The 13,172-nt window shown below is 40.7% G+C and overlaps 2 protein-coding genes and 1 pseudogene across 3 annotated transcripts in view; 1 reads left to right on the top strand and 2 right to left on the bottom strand.

The window, feature by feature from the left end:
* Positions 1 to 1,073: 1,073 nt before the first annotated feature.
* Positions 1,074 to 2,653, bottom strand: LOC104850516 (annotated as a pseudogene).
* A 4,226-nt stretch (positions 2,654 to 6,879) lies between these two features.
* Positions 6,880 to 9,224, bottom strand: Mrpl57 (mitochondrial ribosomal protein L57). Its single transcript, XM_010607492.2, has 2 exons — positions 9,125 to 9,224; positions 6,880 to 8,965 (listed from the first exon to the last, which is right to left on the bottom strand). Exon 2 carries the CDS (start codon positions 8,958 to 8,960, stop codon positions 8,652 to 8,654), a length of 309 nt encoding a protein of 102 aa, XP_010605794.1. The 5' UTR covers positions 8,961 to 8,965; positions 9,125 to 9,224; the 3' UTR covers positions 6,880 to 8,651.
* Positions 9,225 to 9,239: 15 nt separating this feature from the next.
* The window catches only part of Ska3 (spindle and kinetochore associated complex subunit 3), a 35,043-nt gene continuing 31,110 nt past the window's right edge, over positions 9,240 to 13,172 (top strand). Inside the window, exons 1-2 of one of the 2 annotated variants that reach the window (XM_033760065.1) lie at positions 9,357 to 9,428; positions 12,086 to 12,179. In XM_033760065.1, the coding sequence (XP_033615956.1) occupies positions 12,167 to 12,179 (13 nt within the window). In that variant the 5' untranslated portion in view covers positions 9,357 to 9,428; positions 12,086 to 12,166. Of the gene's footprint in view, positions 9,429 to 12,085; positions 12,180 to 13,172 lie in introns of both variants that reach the window. The other variant, XM_010607493.3, reaches the window with a different exon arrangement.

Below are 13,172 nucleotides of genomic sequence, written 5' to 3'. Positions count from 1 at the left end.
TACTGGATATCAAACGCAGGACCAATGAGTGGTGTCACTAAGCTAAATCCCTGGCCCACTTACTTATTTTTGCAGTACCAGGGATCGAACTCATGACCTTACACTTGCCAGGCAGGCACCACACCACTGAGCTACATCCCCAGCCCAAGTTCAAGCTATTAATATGTGCAAAAATTTACATGGATCTCAATGCAAATTGTGCTGTGTGAAAAAAGCCAATATAAATTATTTTAATTATTTACCCTTTTTTAAATTACCAAAGTATAGAGATGAACAGATGAATGGTTGCTAGGGACTGGGGAGTTGAGAGTATTTACAAACAGTGAGGGGGCCCTGTGGTGATTGGAGTGTTGATAGTGGTGGTTACATGATCATATGTGTGATGAAGATGCATACACTTCACACACAACTGAGTGCACATAAAAAATCACAAAACCTCATTAGGCTCTATGGACTATACTACTGTCAGTTTCCAGGTTTTGACATTGTACTATGGTTAGGAAGATGATAACCAAAACAGGAAAGTGGAGGAGGGTTACAATGAACCTTTTCTTATACGTTTTTCCTTTTTGGGGCAATTCTCCATAAAATATGTAGTTAACGAAAGAATTGAGAGAAAAAAGTTGTAAGGTATCATGACGTGCCTGTACTCCCAGCTACTTTTGGGAGTCTGAGGTGGGAGGAGCTGTTAAAGTTGTAGAATATAGTACTTAGTGTGATCCTAATTTTAAAATGTTATACACATGTGTACATAATCATAATGTATAGAAAAACAGATGGCTATATAAAATTGTTAATGCTGCTTACCTTGGGGAAAGGAGGACAAGTGGAAGTAGGATTGTCCAGAAGCCCTTTTTTAGATAAAGTTTTCATCCAAACTTTAATTTGACAGTGGTAAGATAGCAGGGCAAAATACTGAGTTTAATATTAAATTTTTATGAAATTATACAATTATATTGTACTACATAGAAGTATAGCAGTGAGGTGGAGAAACTTCCAATTAAGTATTTGAAACAATTTCTGTTTTTTCTTCTGAAAAGGCATCATCTGTCTTCCACCGTTGTTTAGTTTGGTTTTTTGAGACAAGGTCTAGCATAGTTCAGGCTGGCCTTTAAGTCACTATGTATTTCAGTCTGTTCTCGAACTCAGGGCTATCCTCTTTCCTCAGCCTCCTGAGTGCTAAGATTACAGGTGTGCACCGCCACACCCAGCCTGTCTTCTGTGGATTAACAGGTGGGTCTTCATGATCCTCTAGATTGATGTTCTGGTTCTTGTACAGTACAGCAGCCAGGATCTGAAAGGTGATGCATAGCGTTTCTTTGTTTGGAGCCATGTTTCTTACAGGGTGAACTGAGCTGTATGCCTCCAAGGAAATACCTTGGAGTTCCAGCTCACTGCCGCACATCATCAGCAAAATTAACATCTTTGGAAAAACTGTAACAGTGCACTCTGGGAAGGAATTGATGCTGCACAGATGCCCACTGAGGAATTCTGTAGCCTTTGTTGGCAAGTTCATGATGATGTTGATAGAGGGTTTTCTTTCTTCAGACAGTTCCAGCTATTGCTGTCCTTTGGTCCTTGGAGGAAGTCTTTACCATCCAAGTTGAAAACCTTCATCTTTTGGCCCACTTTATTTAAGTTACAGTTGTGCAACAGCCATTTATGGGATTCAGAATTGAGATCAATGGCAAACAGTGCAGTTATTTCTTGCTGCTGGAATGGTGAAGGGTCCAACCCTACCAAAAACATCAAATAAAACATCCCCAGATTTGAGAAGGCCTGAGATATGGCTGTGTTCTATAGAAAGGTGAGGATTCTAATGCACTTTTGAAAAATCAAATTCATAAGTATGGTTTTCTCGAACCTTGAGCATCTTGTTTTCTTCTCCAGATACTCCATTTTGAAATTTTGTGATGAATTGTCAATACTATTACTGATTTTATTCACTGCTGAGGTGATTCCTGGATTTTTGTCAATCATAATTTGGCCAATTAAATGCTTCAACGGTAGCTGATGATCTTGAAGTTTCATGTGTGCAATATGTCCTTCTCTGCTAAACCCTGAAATCACATCTTGACCTTCACAAAGCACAGCTCTCAAGATCGCTTCTGACTTAAATTTTCATAAGTTCCAGATTAAGCTAACTTAAAATACTGAGTTCTGCTTTTTCAAAGGAATCATGAGTAAGTATTTTATAGGGATCCAACATAATTAATCTACATTCTTGGTCTTCTGGATCTTCACATGCTTTATTCCTGGGTGCTGCATTGTTGCCCTTTTAAGGGATCATGTCAAATCTGCTGACTATTTCTTTCCTTACTGTAAGCACTGAAGTGGTAACTGTCTTTTAAAAAGTGATATACTATCAAGTTTTGACATTCCTCAATCAGAGGGTGCTGAAAACAGTTCAGAGTCACTCTTGTTTTTGTCTCTGGCATGGTTGAAAATCTTTTTCTTTGACCCAACAAGAAAATACCAGGTGCTTTCCTAAGCTTCTGTGTAAGCACTGTCTACGCTGGCGGAATCAACAATTCGGCTACACCTTTCTACTTTCAAAAGTCATGAGAATCCAGATGGCTTCCGTAAGATTCTCATGCTCCACTGCAGTTTGGAAATGGAAGGTAGGTGGTGTGGCCCATGGTGACATCATCATTGTTCTCAGGTTTCCTCACGGTTTTACACTGCTTAGATATATATTTTTTTCCAGTGAGTATATAGTAAGTACTTCTGTATCACGTATTCTGGATTAAATAGTTAAGAGCTATGATATCCCCAGTCCTTCTAAATTTTTATTTTAGCTGGGCATGGTCACACATGCCTCTAGTCTCAACACTAGGAAGGGAGGCTGAGGGAAGAGGATCACCAGAGTTCAAGGCCAACCTAGGCTACAGGGTCTCACTAAATCCCTTACATTGCCCAAGCTTGAGTTGAACTTGCCATCCTCCTGCCTCAGCCTCCCAAAGTGCTGGGATGACAAGGGTGCAACCCCCATGCTCATCTTGGAAATAATGAATTTTGTGCATCAGATCTATTTTTAAAAACCATTAGAAATGGAAAATACATATTTTTAAATTACATTTTGGGTGAGATATGGCCTGGTGGTAGAACACATGCTTAGCATGCACAAGGTTCTGGGTTCCATACATAGTACCAAAAACAGTTTTTGTGTTTTTATTTTTATTTCTTTAAAAGATATTGTTAAAGCAAAAGTTAATACTGTGAGATTTATAACATTAAAACTATAGCTCCATTTTCACCTCTGGTCACAGCTAAAATCTCAATGGTCTGGTGATGCTATGATGCTCCAGGGCAGGATTACTTCAGCTGAAAACATCCTGGGGAGCAACAAAATCTTCATCTGCTTAAATTTCTCATTGTTCTAGGGTTATCAGTTATCTATTACTCCTGAGGTACTGAATAAAGTTGTTTCAAGCTTGGGGTCTTTCATCTTTGCTGCCCAGAGCAGCATTGATCAGGCCCAAAGCTCAAGCCTAAGTTTTGTTTCTGTCTTAATTAATTTGCCTTGTGCTGTCGTGGCTCACAGGAGACCAGGACTCACTGCAGGAGTTCTAATTATATCCCCTTTCCCTGTTCCCTACACAAGGGAAGACACATACCAAAATATACACACCTTACAATTTAATTTATATGCAAATCCAAAAAATAACATATAAAACAAATTAATGGTTGTCTGGAACCAGGTTTTTCTTCTTTCTTGGTTTGTGTGCGTGTGTATGTGTATGTTTGTGTAGTATAAACTCTGTTGCATGTTAAGCATATATTCTATCATACAGCCATACACCCAGCCACCCCCGCTCTTTTCTTTTTTCTCCCCCCCACAAAGATGCTAATATGGCTATAGAGGGTTGTAATTAGAGCACAAAATGTGCTTTTGGAGTGGTAAAAATACTATTGTTTTGTTTTTACTATTGGCAGTACTGGAAATTGAGCCAGAGACTTTGCACTGGAGTACATCTCCAGTCATATATATATTTTGAGACAGGGTCTCACCAAATTATGACAATCCTTCCTCAGTCTCCCAGAATTCTGGGGTTCTAGTCATATGCCACTATGCCTGGCTTCTCTACTATCATCTCATGAAAATTGTGGGAGGGAGGAAATACTTTCATGTTCATGGGCTAGGGGTGTAGCTCATTGATAAAGTGCTTGCTTTGCATATTCAAGGCCCTGGGTGTGATCCCCCCACATATTAAAAATTTTAAGTGAACTTATATGATGTTTATTTTAAATTAGAAATGGCACAGAAATGGAAAAGAGATATATCTTGACTTTAACAGAGAAGATCATATATCCAGCAAATGATGCACAATGATGACTTCAACTTTAGCAGTGAAAACTGAGAGCTGAGGGTGCTAACAGAGGAGGGCCTGTAGGTGGAAGGCATCTGGAGAGGGAAAGATGAGTTTTCTCCTTAAATAGAAAATCACATCAAAGAAACATGGTGGTATGGCTGAATAAATATCTTCCAAAATTTGTATATTAAGGTTCTAAAGCCCAATATCAGAATATGACCAAATTTGGAGATAAGATCTTTACAGGCAGTAATTAAATGGGTAGTTAGGACAGGGTTAGGGTTAGGATAGGCCCTAACCCAATATGGATGGTGTCTTTTTTTTAAGAGGAAATATGGAAAAATAAAAAATATAAGTAGAAATATGGAAATAAATTGACAGTAGACCAGTTGTGGCAAACCTATTAAAGCTTTCAATGCCATGTTTGCTACCATTGCAATAGACATATACACATACAGAGGAACAACCATGTGAAGAAGGCAGCCATCTGAAAGCAAAAGTAGTCTGTAAGTTCTCCTGTTACCCCCAGAGAAAACCAGTCCTATCCACACCTCCATCTTCAATTTCTAGAACTCTAGAACTGTGGGAATAAATTTCTGTTGTTTTAATCCACCCAGATTATAGTGTGTTAGTACAGCACCCTGTTAAGGTTTAGATCTTGGATGTCCCCTAAAAGTCTTATGTACTTGGGAAGTGACTGGGTCACGGATGCACTATAGACATCACTGATGAGTGCAGTTGATTTGCGGTTAGGTGGGCCTGGCTACTGGGGGGCGGACCCAGAAGAATAGGTCTCTCTCCCAGCTCCTCTCTAATTTCCTGGCTACCATAATGTAAGCAGCTTTCCTTTGCCAGATTCTTCCACCGTACCATTTCTGCCTTGAAGCCAGCCGGACTGTGACCATGAGCCAAAATAAACCTCTTCTGTAAGTTTTGGGTGTCAGGTATTTTATCCCAGCAGTGAGAAAAGTGACTACAACACAGTCTCAGCAAGCTAATATATGTGGTAATATTACTGGGCAATATTGCGTTCTGGATTGTTTGTGGTCATAAATTTAAACAGCAGTAACTCTAATTATGTGTTTCTCTGGCATTATTCAACAATTAGGTTGGTTTGAAACAAAGGAAAAGCAAATGGCATTTCCACATGAATACACTGAAGAAAAAAGTCACTGATGGTAACTGCATTATTCTAAATCATAGTGCACCCTCTATCTGTGCACTGCCAGAAAATTAGGGAGTCATCTGATTCCTCACCAACTTCTGTTAATTTTACCTTTTAATCCCTTTCAACTTCAACAGTGTACCTGGCTGGATTACAACACCTAGTATATTTCCAGTCTCTCCCTTCACCAAGCCATATTCCATAATACTTTTCATTATTTCACTAAACATTTTCAATAGCTCCTCACCATTACATAATAGAAATCACATTTCTGTGTTATGCAAGATTTTTCATGTTTTGTCCCTACTTCTTTGGCCTCTTCTATAATTTCTCTCCCCCACCCACAAGAATCCTACACTGCAGCAATACTCCAATACTGGCAATTCCTTCAACAATCACAAGGCTGTTCTCTACCTAATTCTTCCACCTACTTGCACCACAGGCAAACTAGGAATTTGCTAAAGCACTGCCTCTTCTAAAACTTTGCTAGTTTTCCTCCCTGCTGAGGCAAGGTTGAGAAATGGCCCTTTCTGGATTCAACAACTGAATCAAATGGAAGCTCAGAAGCCATATTACAACTTCAACCAGAAATTGTTGATAATGCACAGGTTGGCATAAACACACACACACACACACACACCTTGATTTACCATGGGATTGTGTTCAGTAAACCCATCAGAGTACAAACACCGAAATCACCTACCCTACCAGCCACAGCATTTAGTGTATCAGTGTTGGTTTCCCCTGCTGACCTGATGGCTGAGTTGCAGCTTACTGCCAATGCCCAGCATCATGAAAGGACTGTACCACATTATCACTAGCCCAGGAAAAGCTCAAAATTCAAAACTGGAAGTAGTTTCTACTGTGCAGATTCCGCACCATCATAAAACTTAAAAAACTCTTAAATCAAACTATCCTAAGTCTGAGATTATATTTTATTACATGTGTGATTATGAAGAGTTGAGAGGCAACGAGCCTTCGCTTGTCAGTAAAAATTAATAACTCTGTGATGGCTACAGTTGAGTTTTTCAAGGAGAAAAGTTAAATGTTTAACAGCATTGCCTTGGCTAAAAGTGAGTACAACTACAGTTGTTTATTCTTACTACCTCATGTCTTATATTAAAAGTCTTTAGATAAACCTAGTCCTGAATTCTACCTTTGCTGTTTCTTAGCTGTGTGGACTTGGAGCTTCTGTTTCACATCTGTATACTGAGTATATGTATTTCAGAAGATTGTTTTAAAAATTATAAAATGCCTACTGGGCAGGATGTGGTAGCACACACCTGTAAGCCCAGCACTAGGGAGGCAGAGGCAGGATTACTGTGAGTTTGAGGCCAGCCTATGCTACATGATATGACCCTGTCTCAAAACAAAAACAAAAACAAAAAATGAAACAAAACAAAAAAAACCTACTTGTCTCTCAAGATCAAGATTTTATTTTGCTTCCCAAGTATCTTCTGAGATTCAAATTAACCATAATCATTTCTCAAACTTCAAACTCAAAGGTTTCTGACCTATATATAGATAAGAATAACAGAAGTACCAGTTGTGGTAAACTGCTTGAGCTACCACTATCTCCTGGCATGAAAATATAAGTTCAGAATATCAGATTGCCCCTATACACAAGACAGTTCTATGAGCAGTGAAAAGCATTTAAGTATTTATATAACAAGGATACAAAATATTAACAGTTCAGTTTGGTTAAACATTCAACTATGAAATGCCTAAGCACTGTTGTTAAGTGCAATGAATAATAATAATAGTGTCTCTACCAGGGCCTATACATACTAATGGCAGATTTTAAGGTGGGAATTAGCTAATTAGCAAAATAGGGTATTTCTGGTTAATTCAGTGCTGGAAAATAAGATGGGCACTCATACATCAGTCTTGGAGTCTGTTTTCTTGATAGCCACTTGGTGTCATTATTTAAATGTTAAAGAGTTTTTGGCTCTAAATTCCATCTATCTGTAATCTCATGACCTATTCAAAATCTATGTATATAAGACAAAACCAAAAATGCAGTATGGAGATTATTTCACTAGGGGTAGTGGAGTTTTTCCTTCTATGCGATTTGCAAATATCCTATTAAATGCTCCCAGCATGGAGGTGCATGGTTGTGGTCCCGGCACTTGGGAGGCTGAGGCAGGAGGACTGCCACAGATTCAAGGCCAGCCTGGGCACACAGAGTTCCAAGCCAGCCTGAAATACACATTGAAACTCTGTCTCAAAAACAACTACCTATTAAATGTATGTATAGCAGTTAAAAATATTTCTGCTTTGGACAAGTTCCTTAAGTATTTTCTTGTATATAAAATAGGGCCAACTATTAGGGTGCTGTAGTTGGTAATACTAAGTGTCTGGATATCTTTATTATATCTGGAATAAGGTTATTTATTTGAGACAAGGTCTTGCTATGTAGCCCCGACTGGTCTTGAACTCACCATAGTCCTCCTGCCTCGGCCTTCAATGCTGGGACTTCAGGTGTGGGTCACCACTTTTGACAAAAAAACAAACATACTCAAGTGGTGAATATTACAGTACATTATATTACAAAATAAATACACTTTTATGTTAACAATTCTAATACTTATTTCACTCAAATGTCCACCGTGAGATCCTAGAAGGAAGAGCTATTTTTTTTTTTTTCGTACCGGGGATCAAACTCAGGACCTTATGCTTGCAAGGCAGGCGCTGGAACCACTAGGCTAAATCCCGGGCCCAGGAAGAGCTATTTTTAATAGTATGTCGAACTTGAAAAGCTTGTATTTGTTTAAATTCAGGCAATTTTTTTTTTTGTACTAGTGATCAAACTTAGGCAATTATTTTTGCAAAAATACTATTGCACAATAAAGCTCCCATCAACGACCTCATACTTTGAGACCTGAAATCACAATAGACAGTTTTATTGCAGCTTTCATTCAAGATTTTTTATCATTTATGACCCTGGAAACCCCTGATGTCTTCCTATTAAGCTCCAAAAAAGAGAAACCTAACAGGTCACTGCTCACACTCTCCACTGCCCCTGATATTCTATTTACAGGGCCCTATGTGGGGTTGGTTTGTCTTAATAAAACACTAAAGATTCACAATTTTACAGAAATTAGTTTCAGTCCCCAAGTTCAGGTAGGCAGAGGAGTCCCGTTATCCATACAGTAGAAGAGCAAGGCTCAGGGTCAGGCCCACTTCCTGGTAATATTGAGATGGTCGAGCTGGTCGGCAGTGAACCTGTGCGGGGGGAACTTGGCCTTGCGGGCTGCCTTGATGGCCTCGAAGGCCCGAGCCCGACGCTCGGCGGCGTGGCCGATTTCCTGCTCCGCGCTCATGTAGGGCATGCTCAGCCAGTAGTGGTTCTCCGCCTCCACCTCCAGGCGGCGGATCATGTTCTGCTTTGCCTGCTCAGACACGAACCGCGGCCGCCGGTGCTTCCCGATCGTCAGTCGGCCGGGGATGCGAGCGCGTCGGAGGACGACAGTAAGGAACATGGTGCCTGCCGACAAAGGTGCACAGGACAGGGCTGCAGAGAGCTGGGCGTGCAGTCCCGATCCCCTCTATGTGCGACGCCCGTGCCCACGCCCAGACCTGCCAGGGGAGGTGAGAAACCCGCTAACGCACTTCAGAGTATAGACCCAGGAACTTCGCAACTCACCAGCCCTGCACCACAGCGCGCCCAAACCCCTCCTGCCAGCAGAAGCACGGGATTCACGAGCCTCTTGGCGACTTCGCGCGAGACTTCAGCTATCGCGAGAAAAGACTTACGCCTGCGTAGACCCACGGCGCTTCCGGCGCCGACAAATTCAAACCAGTGGCGGGGGTTTGAGCGTTGAGTCGGGTTCGGTCTCCTTCATTTATGGACCTAATCCGGGCCTTCTGCGGGAAGCTTCGGTTTCTAGCCAGCACGCTAGACTGCGAGACAGCGCGATTGCAGCAAGTGCTGGAAGGAGATGACAGGGGTGAGTGGGGCCTAACGCTTGTGATTTGTAATTCTTGCCTGGAAATTCCGGGGTCTCCAGAAGTGCTGCCTTCCCTGTTGCTTGCTTGCTTCCTTCTTTCCTTCCTTTCTCTTTTCTTTCTTTTTTTAGCAAAACGTTTATTGGTACACTTTAGATATATATAAGGATAACATTCATCATAGGGAATTAATACCTGTACATGATATATATTGCTTTTTTTCCTCATTCTCCTTCTTCAATCCCTCTTCCCCTCATTTTTTAATTAATAACCTTTTATTTCATCCCATCCCCCCTTAAGCCCCTTCCCCTCCCTATGTACAAAAGCTGTGTTTTCATTTTTCCTTCTATTTTCACTTCTTTTGTATCCCTTCCTTCCTTAGCCCCTCCCCTCCCTGTTCCTTTTCCCATATGAACATTTCCTTCCCATTTCCCAACATCTGTGATACATCTCAGTCCTTATTTCCACATTCAGTTTTTCACACCAGAGAAACAATGTGTGGTGTTTAAACATGTGTGTCCTTCACTTGAGAATATAGTCTCAAGGTGCATCCATTTAGCTATAAATGTCTCAAGTGCATCCTTCTTTATGGCAGAGTAATACTCTATTATATAAAAATACCATATTGTTTATTAGTCACTTGATAGTTGTTTGGGCTGTTTCTAAGATTTAGCTGTTACAAACTGTGCCGCTATAAACATGGGTGTGCATAATCACTGTGGTATAATGATTTTTTTTTCCTTTGGTTTTTTGAGACAGGGTCTCACTATGTAGTTGAGACTGACCTGCAACTCACTCTGTAGCTCAGGCTGGTCTCGAACTCACAGCGATCCTCCTGCCTCAGCCTCCCAAGTGCTGGGATTATAGGCGTGTGCCACCATGCCTGCCTTGGTATAATGCATTTGCTTTTTGTTTTGTTTTGTTTCTTTGTTTGTTTTTTGGTACTGGGGATCAAACTGGGGTCCTTGTGCTTGCAAGGCAGGCAGCGGAACCACTGAACTAAATCCTGGTATAATGCCCTTAATTCTGTCAGGAAGATATCAAGAAGAGGAATAGCTGGGTCGAATAGAATAGAATCTATATTTTTAGTTTTTTGAGGAATCACACTGATTTCCACAGTGGTTGCACCAGTCTACACTCCCACCAACTGGAGAAGGATTCATTTTTCCCCTCAACCCTGCCAGCATTTGTTATTGGTTGATTTCTTCATAAGAGCCATTCTTTCTGGAGTGACATGGAATCTCAGCATTGCTTTAATCTGCATCTCTCTAATGACCAGTGCTGCTAAACATTTCTTCATATATTTATTTGCCATTTCTACTTCATTTGATTTTGGATTGGGTCTTTAAATTTGGGGGGGTCTGATTTTTCTAAATTCTTTATATGTTTTCCCCCAATGGGTTGTCCCTTCATTCTGTTGGTGGTTTCTCTTGCTGTGCAAAAGCCTTTGTTTTTTTGTTTTTTTGTTTTTTTTGGTACTGGGTATTGAACTCAGTACCTCATGCTTGCTAGGCAGGTGTGGTGCCACTGAGCTAAATTCCCAGGCCTAAAGCTTGTTTTTGTTTGGTACCGCGGATCTAACTCAGGTCCTTGTGCTTGTGAGGCAGGTGGCTGCACCACTGAACTAAATCTCCAGCCCTTTTTTTTTTTTTTTTTTTTGGTACCAGGAATCAAACTTGGGACCTTTCGCTTGCAAGGCAGACGGCAGAATCACTGGGCTAAATAAATCCCTGGCATCCTAAAGGTTTTTAATAAGATGAGATGCCAGGGGCTGGGGGATTTAGTTTAGTGGTTCCCCTGCCTGCCTCACAAGTGCAAGGTCCCGAGTTCAATCCCCGGTACAAAAAAGTAAATAAATAAGATGAGATCCCAGTTGTTGATTCTTTGTAATAGGTCCTGTGTGATCGGAATTTTGTTCATAAAGTCTTTCCTATACTAAAGTCTTTCCGAGTTTTACCTATTCTTTCTTCCAGCAGACTTAATGTTTCTGTTTTAATATTTAGATATTTGATCCATTTCAATTTAAGTTTAGTGTGACTCTCAGAATTTTAGCATGGTGAAAGATATAGATCTAGTTTTAATTTTTGGCAAGAAGGCCAATTTTTCCAGCACCATTTACTAAAGACACTATCTTTCTTCTAGTGAAAGTGTTTGGCTCCTTTGTCAAAGATGAAGTGGCCCAGTATGTCTGGAGTTGTTTCTGCATCTTCTAATCTGTTTTACTAAGCCTCAGGTCTGTTTTTTGTTTGTTTGTTTATTTGTTCTATTACCATGCTGCTTTTATCACAGTTGCTTTGTAGTATAATTTCAAGTCAGGGATTGTGGTGCCTCTTTCATTGCCTTTGTTGCTTGAAATTGTCTTTGCTATTCTAGGTCTTTTCTGGTCCAAACGAACTTTAGGATTGTTTTCTCTAATCCTTTGAGATATGCTATTGGATTTTTTTTTTTTTTCCCCAGTACTGAGGATTGAATTCAGGACCTTGCTTTTGTGAGGCAGGTGTGGTGCCACTGAGCCCTATGTGGTTGGAATTTTTATCGGGTTTGCATTAAATCTAGAAAATTTTGGAAGAATGGCCATTTTTAGTATATTGATTCTTCCTCCCCAAGAACAAGAGATATCTTTCCATTTTCTGATATCCTCTTTTGTCTCTTTTTTCAGAGTACTGTACAGATTAGCAGTTATATCATCATGGCTAAAATAGTGCAGTCAACAACAATAGCATCAAGTACGGCCTAGAAAATGACAAACTGTGGTAACTATTAATTTGTTTCCTTTAACCGTATGAGCTAGATTTGTGGTTACATAGAAAAACCTAGACAGTATATGAAAACTTTGTGCAGTAAATATAACCTTAATATGGCAGTTTTACCCTTAGGGGAGAAGTTTTAAAAGGGGTAGTGGGGAAAAAAACAGAAACATAAGAGGAAGAGATCAGCAGCAAGGCTGGAGGACAAACTTTAGGAGACTAATGAAGGCAGGTGGGAAAGAGAAAAGGAAGAAATAACAGAAGAGAAGAATAACAACAAAAAACTAGAAATTGTTGAGACAATCAAGAAAAAAAGCGAAACAAGAACCAGAAAGGGGAAAAAAAGAAAAGAAAAAAAAGTCCAATTAAAGGTTTGTCTCTGCTGTCATTGGTAGGCAGCATGAGCAAAGAGTCCAGAGCTGAATTAATTAATCTCAGAAAGCCAGCCACAGCATTATGGTGGGGTAGTGGATAATCCCACACTGCCCCTGTAGTTCCACTGAAGTTTAGGCCAGTGTCTGGCTATGAGGCTGGAATCGGGATTCCTATTTATGTGACTCCTGCCAGCTTGAACTCCACTCCCTGGCCTCCTGATGACTTGAACTTGGCACCTGCTCCAAGACACTGGAGTTGCCCGTAGCTGTTCTGAGTTCCGAGCTCATTTGGTTCCTCTCTAAGGTGGCTACTGTCAAGCTTCCCTCTCGTGGGTGATGTCTGAACCCAAATAACTCACCAGCTCCTGCATCCTGCTGCATCCACTATTCCATTCCATTGGTGCGTTTCTCCATGGAGAACTCTTGAGTTCACCAGCAGTCACTGTTGGTCTGTAGGTTCAACCTGCCATTCCCGTGGCTGAGAGCCTAGACTCTGAGAAAAAATGCTGCTTGTTATCGCCCTTCTCTTCATTGAAGTCTTTCTCTCCACTCTGCTGATGGACTTTTGCATCATATTCTTCCAGGGTCCTGGGGGAGCACTTCTTCCCCCCTCCCCCCTCCCCCC

The sequence above is a fragment of the Fukomys damarensis genome, unplaced genomic scaffold, assembly GCF_012274545.1.
Source record: "Fukomys damarensis isolate Sample0158 unplaced genomic scaffold, DMR_v1.0_HiC HiC_scaffold_38, whole genome shotgun sequence".
Taxonomy (NCBI): Eukaryota; Metazoa; Chordata; class Mammalia; order Rodentia; family Bathyergidae; genus Fukomys; species Fukomys damarensis.
The sequence above is the reverse complement of the archived record's forward strand: the minus strand, read 5'-3'. Positions and strand labels throughout refer to the sequence as shown.